Here is an 11,890-nt window from a genome sequence, read left to right on the forward strand (position 1 = left end):
TCAATGTGGTTTAGATTTATTAATGTTATACATCAATTCAATCTTATTCATGTTTCAAATTTCCCGGCCAATTCTGATCCCTTTTTCTGGACAGTATTACTCATACTACAATGGTTTTGGGACAAGTACTCTAATTTGTATTTTATTGATTGAAATAGGTTTTTTTTTTTTTTTTTGAACTAGGAAAAAAGGGTTTTATGGTGTCATCATGGCCCCGTTGGGCCCTACTCCTGGGATAATCGGTTGCCAGTCAGGAATTAACCCCCACCAAGTAAGGGACCCACCACTAGGGCACCAATAGAGCGTGAACACATGCCACAGCAGTGGACAGGAGTCGAGGGGATTTACAGAGCGTGTTCACCGAAGTGATTTCAAACACTCCCTCCCTAAGAATCGACCTTGGCACGCAGCTGTAGAATGCCTCACATCCTCCACTAGGGCACCAACCCTGGTGGTATTGAAATAGTTAGACCTATCAATTTTTTTGTTGGATTTTTTTAAGAGACAACAAATCCCGAAGTAATACGTTGGGTTTTTGTAAAGAGACGACAAATCCCAAAGTAAATGGTGAAGTTATGTTGAAGACTACTAAATAATTTCTCTACTATTATTTTAGTTACTTATTGATTATTTAGGTCTCGTTTGGTAACAGGTCGGTTTAGTTAAAAAGTTATTAAAAAAGTCAAAAAATCAACAACTCATATCAAAAAGTCAAAGATTTTCTTTTCTCTCTACTTTTTGCACATTTTTTCGTAAAAAACTAAAAAATCATTTCAAACATACTAATTTTTTTAGCTCATATTTTAGCTAAATAACCAAAAAATTACTAAATTAGTCTGTTCCCAAACGAGGCCTTATTAAGTATAAATAAATAAATTCTTAATAAAATTCATCTCTATTAGGAAATTTGTAAAAAAAAAAAAAAAAATCACATTTTTTCGGTTTTTTTTATTTTTAATGTTTAGTGCAATTTGTTTTTAAAAAATTGCATGAAATTTTTTTAATTTCCAGGTCATTCTAGTTTATAAGAATCTAAAATTTTAAATAAATTTAAAAAAATTAAAGACAACAAAAAGGACCTCGATTTTTTTTAACATTTTCCAAATGCATAATGATTTTATCTTTAAAATATAAAGTAAAAAAAAATAATTGTCAAAATCTGAATAACACCACTTTGAGAAAGGCAATGGAGTGGTTCATAAACATCTACCTAACTCGTATATATTTTAATAAAACTATTAGAATTTTCAAAAAAAATTATCAAGATTTTTATCAAATATCTCATATGGGTATGAGGCTTACATGGTATGGGTCTCATACTCATGTCACACCCATGTAAAACATTTAGTGAAAATTTTAATAAAACTTTTAAAATTTTTAACATTACTCATATTTTAAAGCATATTGGATAATTGGCTTGGTCATACATAATCAAGTTTGGTGGACCCACATGAATGTTATTATGGGACTATTTGATATAGTTTATTATTAGTTAAAAATTAATAATCAGAAAGCAGAAATCAAAAGCATTTCTCCCTTTGCTTCTAAATAATTAATTTATTTAAATTATTTTTATCTAATAAGTTACAAGCCTACACTAAATATTCTGACACTGACTGTCAAATTAAAAGAATCTATAATCAACCTCTTCAAACTATAACAAGCGACCCCTGTAACGGTTTGGTGCAATTTATGTTAAGAGTATGTAATACTAGACTATTTGATATAATTTTTTATTACACTTTATTAGGCAAAAATATTTTTGAAAAACTAAAAAAAAAAAAAAACTAATTATCCAAAAATTAGAAGAATGGTACTTTTGATTACTGCTTTTGAATTATAGATTCTTAACTTACAATAAATTATACCATACAAGCCCATTGCTTGCTAGGGAAGTAGCATTAAGCTTTGGAGGCATCCAGTCCACAAAGTGGATTGAGCGGTGCTGTTTCGGCCAGTAAAGCCTACCATGAGTTTCATTTTGATAATTTGAACAGTTCATTTTGTAAATCATAATGTATAAATTATTCATAAAAAAAAAATCAAGTCAATCTGATATCCATAGCCACATTAATTTTTGGTATTTGATTGCCAAAAAAAAACAAGAAGATAAATATTATTTACAAACTAGACTATTTATATTTTGAGAGACAAATATAATAAATTAATATGATTACGATTATCGGATCGATTTTATAAATAATCTATATATTATAATATAAAAATAAACTAGTAGAATTATCTGCGATAGATTTCACAGACTGAAACGACACTCTCCCAGACTGTCAACTGAACAGGAGCTGCCCCCTTGAACTAATGTTAAATGGAAGTTGAGTTAAGAGTCCTAAAATGAACTACCTTAATTCAACTTTAAAATAAAATAGTTACTTTTACTTTAAAGTAAGGAAAATAAGTGAGATTTTCATTTTTGAGGAGACTCATAATTTCTAAAGTGATTCACATTACCCACATCATAAGTGATGTGGATTACTTTTTCAGAGTTATGGAAATCTCCAAAAATATGGTTTCTTTCATTGTTGTTAAAGTAAACAACCGTAATTGGTAGCTCGAAACTCAACTCCTCGAATCTCCCGAATTCAAAAAACGACGACGTTTTTTTTTTTTTTTTTTTTTTTTTTTTTTTTTTTTTTTTTTTTTTTCAGAAGAAGAAGAAGAAGAGAAGAAAGAAGGAGGAGGAGGGAAGAAGAAGGACTGTAGGAGGCCAACAAAATCGGGCTGGAGGCGGGGGACAGGGCGAAGGCGAAGGCGGAGGCGGGGGCGGGGGCGGGGGCGAAGGCAGAGGCAGGGGGCGCTGCGAGGGCAGAGACGGATGCGAGGCGGGGCTGCGACGAGGTGACGGCAGGCAACGATCAGGCGGAGGTGAGGCGACGGCGGGCGGAGCTCCTCCCCTTCCCCTCTCTTCTCTCTCTCTCTCTTCTAAATTTCAAGCTATTCGCCGGGGAGGGGGGGGGGAATTTCGGGAAAAAAAACCTTTCTCTAAAGCAAAAGTCCAAACACATTTCAAAATTGGTTAATTTTTATTTTTATATTTTTTGAGAAAAGTTGTAAAGTAATTACATTAAAGTAAAAGCAAACATCATAAAAAATAATAATAACAAATAACAAGGTTCTAAATGATCAAATGAGACCCCTACACACACTACAAACAACAAAAGTCATCAAACAAATCAATTGTGATTCTAGAAAAAAACACTAACTCACATATATGATTTGAAAAAATAAGATCTGAATCAAAATAAAGTCCAAGCCTACCAATGCCACCGTCATTGTCCCTGCCACCACTACCCAACTCCACCTTTGCCGCCATTGTCTTCTTGAACTTCGGTCTTCACCAGAAGTCAAGATTTAAAAAAAAAAAACATTCACAACAGTAATCTATGCGAAAAAAAAAAAAAAAAAAAAAAGTGAAAAACTCTCAAACCTCTCTTTTTAGACATAAAAAACTCATATTTATACTATAAAAATAATTTCGGAACTCGTCAGAAAGAGGCCAAAAAGTCATGGGAGAGGCACAGAAAATCACCTAGAGAGGCTCTCCCAGCGCCCCATTGGATGGTATGGTACTCCCTCAACTTGATTCAAAATGTTTGTATACTATCAAACTATGTATAAAACCCCAATTTACTGAGCTTGGATTAAACAAATCAAAAATCAGATTACATATTTAAAACTCATTATCAAGTTTTCAAATCAAACTTAATTAATATAGGGTGAATTATACTAATAATTCCTATTGTTGAGGGCTTGTATCACTTTGGTCTCTGACTTTTCAATTGTAACACATTTAATCATAAAGTTTGAATCTTGTTCCAAGTAAGGACAATTGAAGATATCATTGGATTTTTCAAGGATAAAATCGTCAATTATGATAAAATATAAATTAATTTGACAAAAATAAATATCAAACAAATATTTTTTAATTTTTAAAAATTATTTCTACTCACTAAAAATAAAATTATGTAAAGTTGATAAATCTTTTAGACATTTATTTATTTTTTTTACCAAATTAATTTTTATTATGTGTTTGGATGATGATCGTGTAAAATTAATTTTTAAAAATTAATCATGTAATTTAAATTAATTTTTATCAATTTTACATAATTTTATCATTGATGGATAAAAATAATTTTTTAAAAATTAAAAATATTTTTTTGACATTTATTTTTTTCAAATTAGTTTATATTTTATTAAATTGATGATTTTACCCTTAAAATTAGACAATCGTATTTTCAATTGTTCTTATTTCAAATAAGAAATGTATCACAATTGAAAAGTTATGGACCAAAGTGACAAATCTCAAACTATAGGAATTGTTAGAATAATTTGCTCATTAATCTAATATTGGACTCATTTACAAAGTGTTTAATCAATCAATGAGTGGACGCAAAACTACCCGTCGAAGCCTTTAGCATTTTGGTTACTCATAATTCAAAAGCTGACCAAAGAGAAAGTTACTGGTACTATGGAAACCTAAAACTACTCATGGTGACAAATTCCAGATTCAAGAATTATTCTGCAATGAAATAATTCATGATTCAATAATTATTTGGGAAATATATTGACAGTTTAAAAAAAAAAACAATGGAGAATTTTAAAAACAAAAACAAAAAAAAAATCAGATCTTCATTCTATAATTGACTTAATTAATTCAACAAATTCAGAAAAATGTGATTCTGAATAATATTGGGGAAAATTCACCAAAAAATAGGAACTATTGAAATATGCAAGACAAATTTGGGAATTGTTGGCATGATGTAAGTATTGCATAAATCTGTTACATTTAGTTGGAGAATTCAAGTTGCTTGGCGCAAACACAGAAAAATAAAAAGACCGCGGAAATTACAAGATTCAAGAATAAATGTTTTAACAGCAGAGTTTGGATTTCAAGTAAATCGGTATGAACAATGGAGTCATTTGGTACACAATTTTTTGGGCAGCTTGGTGAAGCTACCGAAATGAGAAATTACCAATTCAATAATCCACAAGTTGAATAAGAAAGAACACTTCTTCTTTTTTTTTTTTTTTTTTTTTTTTTTTGGGGGGGGGGGGGGGGGGGGGGGGGGGGGGTTTTGGGTTTGTTTAAAGAATGTACACTTAGAATGAAGGATGGTGGCAATCAGACATCATCGGCATCACTTCCACCAACAGGTGTTTCATGACCGATCCAGTAGTTGCTTCCATCCGGGCCTGAAATCTTAAACCTGCTCAATCCAGCCAAAAAAAAAAAAAAAACAGGCCTCAAACATTATTGTTGATTTTCTTTTTTTCCTCAAATGAAGTTCAATGTTATGTTTTGATCTTTAGGAAAGAAACAAGAAAGGGCAAATTCGGGGGAAAAAAAAATTTAACGCCCCGTTTGTTTAGGTGAAAAACATTTTTTACAAAACTTTTTCTAGAAAATGTCTTAAGGTGAAAACATTTTTCTTTTTAGTGGAGGTAGTGGTGGTGGTGGTGGGTTGAAGGTGGAGGTAGAGGTGGTGACAGTGGTGGACATGGTGATGGTGGTGGTTGGTGGAGGTGATAGGGAGGCAACATTGCTAAGACATTAATCCAAAAATGTTACCGACTTTTGAAAGTAAAAAATATTTTCTGTCCAAATTAACTTATTTTTCGTTGACTATGAATAATATTTTCCGTTGACTTTCATTTTCTGTTGTACCAAACACCAAAAAATAAAAAAAAATATTTTCCACCCAAACAAGCTCAGTGTGTAAGTGAAGGAAGTACATTTTTTACTTTTGTTCTATTGGGTTAGGCTCAAAATGGTTGGTTACAAAAATATGAAAATGTACGAGTAGTTTCATTTTCTTTTCCCTAGAAAAATTTAAAATCCAAACACAGCGAATATCTCTTTCTTGAACTCATCAAAATAATTATCTACTAACCGCTCAAGGACAGATTTTCCTTCCTTGTACTTTTGGCTCTTTTCATGGGCAGTCTCCTGCAAATATAAACCTGAAGTAATTAAACACCACAGTCAAGTCAACTAAACCCGTGTAAACCCTAATCTTAAGAACTCTGCCTAATGCTCTTACGTATTTCCATCCCAAAATTGATCCGCACCCAACGCAGAAAATGTCCGCAACAGTGTGCAATCCGGTCATCATCATTCTTTCTTCTCCCTCTCCAACAGTGACATTCACTCTGTCAGATATAAAGAAGCAAGACAAAACATAAGAACAATGAAATGTCAATGAACAACATCAACGTCTTAACATGTTACAAAGAGCATATAATTTAGCATGCCAATCCATTGCATCCTCAATTCTCCAATTCCCAGTTTCTGATAATCTCACAGTTCCAGCATCATATTTTTTCCATCACATTTGAACATAAAAGAAGTGAAGAATAAGATTGAGAAACTAATGCTTTAAGACAATCAAATGCTTATCTTCAATTGGAAGTGTAGACTCATTCGCATTCTTTGTATGAGTGTTCTTGGAGATGCAAGATTAAGCATTAAAAAACTAAGCCAGTAATGGAGCAAAAATTTAATTTGGAAAGGCAAATTTAGGCTGAGTTAGTTTAGGATGAAAGTGGTGGAAAGTGAGGGAAAGAGAAAAAAAAAATGAAACTTTTCTGAGTTTGTTTAGCATGAAAATGGTGTAAACTACAAGAAAGTTAAATTTCCCATACAACACATATTAGCATGGTAACTAAGTTCATAATTTCGGGTAACAAAAAACACAAGAAAATTTTAGGCTGTGTTTGGAGAAGCTCTCCAAACACGTTTCCACCCCTTATTTTGAGTGTGTTATTTGTTTAGAGTTTTTAAAAATTAATTCCACACCTACTTTTGAAAACTCTTTCCCGGACGTCCGGCCGGTTGACCGGAACGGTGCTATTTTTTATTTATTTTTATTTTTTTTCAATTGGCACATGTTATTTTTTATATTTTAAATAAAAAGAAATTTCGGAATTTTTAAAATTTTTTTTGAAGTCTTGAATAGAATTTTGAGATGTGTGTTTGATTATAAGTTGCAAGTTTTTGTATCAAATATCATATGCCACATCAAAAATTCCCCACTCAATTCAAAATTCTTTTTAAAACTCATTCACCAAATAAATTTTCCATACTCAAATCATAATTCCAAAACTCACAAACTCAAATTACAACTCTATTCTCAAATTATATTTAGAAAACTCTACTAAAAGCTACCTTAATTTCTCCATCTTTTTCTTTTAAAATTTTCAACCTAATCAAATGCTTGTAAGAAAATATATTTTCTTATCTCTCTTCACTTTCGATCACTTTCACTTTCCACCATTTTTTCTTTCTAATCGAGCATAGCCTTAGCGTACGTTTGATTAAAAAGAAATAAATGATGGAAATAAAAAATGGTAGAAAGTGAGGTGAAAGAAAAGAAAAGGAAAAATATATATATTTTCTTATATGAATTTGATTAGGATAAAATTGTGCAAGAATATAGGAATTCTAATTTTAAGCAACTACTTTTATAAACTTTCTTGTATTTTCTTGCATTTTTTGCAAGAAACTAGAAGCAAAGTTACCATGTTATCATGAGTTGTATAAGAAAATTAACTTTCTTGTAACGTCCATTATTTTCATGTGAAACAAACTCAGAACAAATTTTTTTTTTCCCCCCATTTCCCTCACTTTCTACCATTTTCTTCCCAACCAAACTTAGCCTTGGGTACAAGCAGCCTGGCCAAGCAAGGAACTTATATCACCAATTCTTCTTTTCTCTTCCATTGACCAACAAGTCTACAAATCAGTTTTGACTTGATATCAAGGTTGATTTCTTTTCTCTTCTGTCATTTTGTTACCATTTTGCAGCCTGATCCTCACTGTTTTATTTTCCACCGCTCGCCTTCGTCCCCTACCCCATCCCTGCTCACCCAACAAAAACAAGCGCGTGCGTGCACATGCACACACACACAAAAAATGTCCCCTAACATAGCAATACCAGTAAGGAAGAAGAATGAAAGGTGTGCAAATATAAATTTTAAGTTATGGACACGTAATATAAATGGCACCTCATGGCTTCTACAAGCGTTGATATTATTATGTCCAATACAAACTTGTACTAAGAAGAGTTTGGTATCAAGACATAATAATGGCTTGCCCAAAATCAAGAATAACTTACACCTTATTGCAGAGATAAGCCTTCCCATGCCTGCAGTGGAAATGCTGAATTGAAGAACAGAGACAAAACAGTCAGAAAATTTGCTTCCGAAAAAAGCTCACAATAACCATAAACTTGACACCAAATCCAAAATAACAAGAAATTAAAAGTTCACTAAAGCCTAGAATATGGTAAACTATCAAAATGTTAGTCACTGTTAAATAACCAATTTTCCCAAAAGCTTATGCTATTAGGAAATGGGCCAACATTATATATCAAGCTATCCAACACTCTCCTTCACGTGCAAATCCTGTCTTGCACATGGAGAGACAAAGAAAGAAGCAAATAGAAGGAGAAGCAAACAGTCAAACAAAGAAGAAGAAACCAAACGGGGACAGAGTACCCAATGCCAACGAAGAGACTTGAACCCAACCTAAGCTCTGTAACCATGTTAAATCACCAATTTTCCCAAATGCTCAGATATCATGCTCAGATATTATTAGGAAATTGGCCTAATAATGTATATCAAGATATCCAACACCACTGTTATCAACATTCAAGTTCTAGTTGAACTATTTGGTATAGTCTAAATTAGGGCAATTTGCCTTTCCACTATACATATGCATATATACAATGTACATAGATACATATAAATATTCATTGTAATGGTTCTTTGTGGCTACCTGTGATGGTCAGAAACAATTATTTTCAAAATTGGTCAAGAAAGCCTTGCCGTCAAAGAAACATTTGAAAGATAAATCTCTAAACACAAAGGAAAATTTTGTTTTTGAATCTTTGTACTTTTTGAGAGGGGCACTACCGTTACATTTACAAATAGACTCGCAGGAAACATCATTGTTGGGATGCTTTGCGTACTTATAAGAGATGCATTGTTCCAAGCAAGCAAACAATGTGTACCGGGTTTCTTATGATAAACATACATCTTGAGAGGATTTCCCATCTCTATGATCAAATTATATTACAAAATTATCTATTAATTTGGGAGGCAGCAAGAGAATCACATCAATTTTTGACAGCCCTAATCTCCTAATCCACCAAATGTTTTAACTTAAAATTCAGTTAGAAAAAGAAGGGAAGATATGTTGATCCTTTTAGAGCTCATGATGCATGTAAAAATCAAGCAGTTAGGAAAATCCCAACCTAGAAAATCAAATAAAATCCATATAAGAGGACAAAACTTAATAGTTTTCCAGTAGATTATACTGTCCAAGGAAAACAATAACTTATTGACTTGCTGCAGGTATGCCCCCTTAGATGCCTATGTTTAGAGGTCGGGGATTCAAAACACAAGAATGGCATCAAGGCAAACTATAGATTCTTCCATTTACAAGAATAAAAACAGGTAACACAAGAAGAAAAAAAATAGCAACAAGGAACTCTCTAAGCAAGGTTCTGAAAAGCGGTTGCGGTCACCGTAACGGTGGCGGTAGCAAGGTTGCAATTGCGGGGTGTAAAAGCCATAGCATAACGGTTGCGGTAACCAGAACTATGAATTTTTTTATTTTTCGCATAATTTGAAAAAAACTTACCGATACGCATATTTTTTTTCCATGATCATATTTATTGGGTTTAAAATAAATATTGATCAAGTTTTGTAAATTTTTTAGTATGATTCAATATATTTTATATTTTTAAATCACTATAAACTGAGTTTTTTACATTTTATTTTAATAATTAATGACTTTATATTATACAAAAAATCAATCACTGACAAAAGTAAAAAAATAAATAAGAGCCTATATATATATATATATATATTCTAACCAAGCCAAATAGATAATGACCACACTTATTATTATTATTATTATTATTATTATTATTATTATTATTATTATTATTATCATCAAACAATATATAAATAGACACACATAAACAAAATGGTTGAGTGATAGCTGCTGAATAGAATAGCATAGGCCTTACGATTTTAACAAATCAATAACATGTTCTTCATCTTCTCTCTTCTCTCTCTGTCTCTTGCTCTTCCATCTTCTCTCTTTATCTTCCCTCTTCTCTCTATCCCTCTTCAGCCATTTTTTTTGTGTGTGTGTGTGTGTGTGTGTGTGTGTGTATTTTTGAAAGAAACAATTCGGAACCCTTACGTAATGGTGTATAACAGGCCGTTACGACCACTACGGCAGCCGCTACTGTCGACACACCTGTGAATCTCAATCACACTGCAAAAGCGGCCGTAACGGGGGGCGATAACCACCACAACCGTTACGTAACGGCATTACGTAACGGTTGCGGCCACTTTTTAAAACCTTGCTCCTAAGTGCTAAGAATTGCTTTAACTTTTTACCTACAATAACAATAAAACTCAATTGCCAATTAAGACCTATTGTAAATGCTGACACAATTGCTTATTGCCAAGGCCTACAAAGCAAAGAACTTCCAAGGATTACAAAGCTGCATTCAACTATTTTGGGTTGCTACAATCCTTTTTTGACCATCATGCTCCATTTAAGTCCATATTGGTCCTCACTCGAATCCAATTTTTGGAGACACTCAATAATCTTAATATTAATATTGAGCATATCATTGGGATTAAGGCCAAGTTTGGCATCTACTAAATAATACAAAAAGTCAAAAAGTCACTATCCTATTTAAGTCACATCATCTTATTTAAATCGCATCACCTCTCTAACACATCACATCAAACCCAACTCAAACCCAACCCATATAAGCCAATAAGTCAAAAAGTTCACTTTTTTAGAACATTACAAACCAACCCTAAATTAGCTAAGCAAAAGTCATAGTCAAAGGGCAAAATGGGGGTTCCTCATTTTCTAGATTGGGAGAATTTGGAATCCTCAGAGAAAACAAGACAATGATACAAACTTTGCCTAGGTTTAAAAAATAAATAAATAAAGATCAGACCACAAACAACTCAAGCAATCACTTGTATCTAATTGTGCATAACAACATACAATAAACCCTCATCAATTCCACATTAGTAAGTACCAAAGTCATAAGCAAAATCACCATATCAAAACAGTCATCCAATCATCAATTAAAAAAAACTAAATACAATTTATTTATTTATTTATTTTTTTGAGTCAAATAAGAAGCAAATAGTCAACAAGACTACGATCAAAGCAGAAAATCTTGTGAAAATGGAAAAGAAAACAAGAAAGCATAGACTGATTAGAGAAAGAAACCTTGGAAACGATGTCTTCACAGAGAGCTAGATGGGTTCGGCAGTGCTTGCAGCTGTAGATCTTGCCCTCAAGAGTCACCACAAACAGCCTCCCCATTTCTCTCTCTCTCGCTTGCTGTCTCTAGAAGTCTCTCTTTCTGTGTAAAACCTATGTTCAGCCACTACCCTCCAACACCCAATGAAGAGAAATAGAAATGATTTACATCAGAGAACTGATAAAGAAAACCAAATGGGTTTTTATGTATGTAGGTATGTGTATGTATGTATGTATGTATATAAAACTAGTACATGCAAGTGAACACATTGTGAGTGAAGAGATCGAGAGAAGTGTACAAAAGGGTAAGGTATATATATGAGAGAATCTTTGTGATGTTTGAAGAAATAGATTAAAGTTTTGGCTATTATGATGTGCAACTCCTTAAGGTTGTATATCATATGCAACCAATATAAAAAGTGTAAATGGAAAGTGTAAATATAAAATAGGATAGTAAACAGAAAAGTGTAAGTCTAAGGTGTAAGTTGCACACTTAAAAAAAGTCCTAAAGTTTTAGGCACGTTTGGCACAACTTTCAAATTATAATTTTATCAATTAATTTGAGTATTT

General features: G+C 32.4%; 1 protein-coding gene across 1 annotated transcript; it reads right to left on the reverse strand.

Annotated features, from left to right (window-relative positions):
• Positions 1 to 4,876: 4,876 nt before the first annotated feature.
• On the reverse strand, positions 4,877 to 11,620 carry LOC114303288 (protein yippee-like). The gene is made up of 5 exons (XM_028248410.2): positions 11,288 to 11,620; positions 8,130 to 8,173; positions 6,057 to 6,165; positions 5,907 to 5,962; positions 4,877 to 5,222 (listed from the first exon to the last, which is right to left on the reverse strand). The coding sequence occupies exons 1-5, from the start codon at positions 11,381 to 11,383 to the stop codon at positions 5,138 to 5,140; spliced, it is 390 nt and encodes a 129-aa protein (XP_028104211.2). The 5' UTR covers positions 11,384 to 11,620; the 3' UTR covers positions 4,877 to 5,137.
• Positions 11,621 to 11,890: the final 270 nt, after the last annotated feature.

The sequence above is a fragment of the Camellia sinensis genome, chromosome 1 (genome assembly GCF_055761805.1).
Source record: "Camellia sinensis isolate YWXY chromosome 1, ASM5576180v1, whole genome shotgun sequence".
NCBI lineage: Eukaryota > Viridiplantae > Streptophyta > Magnoliopsida > Ericales > Theaceae > Camellia > Camellia sinensis.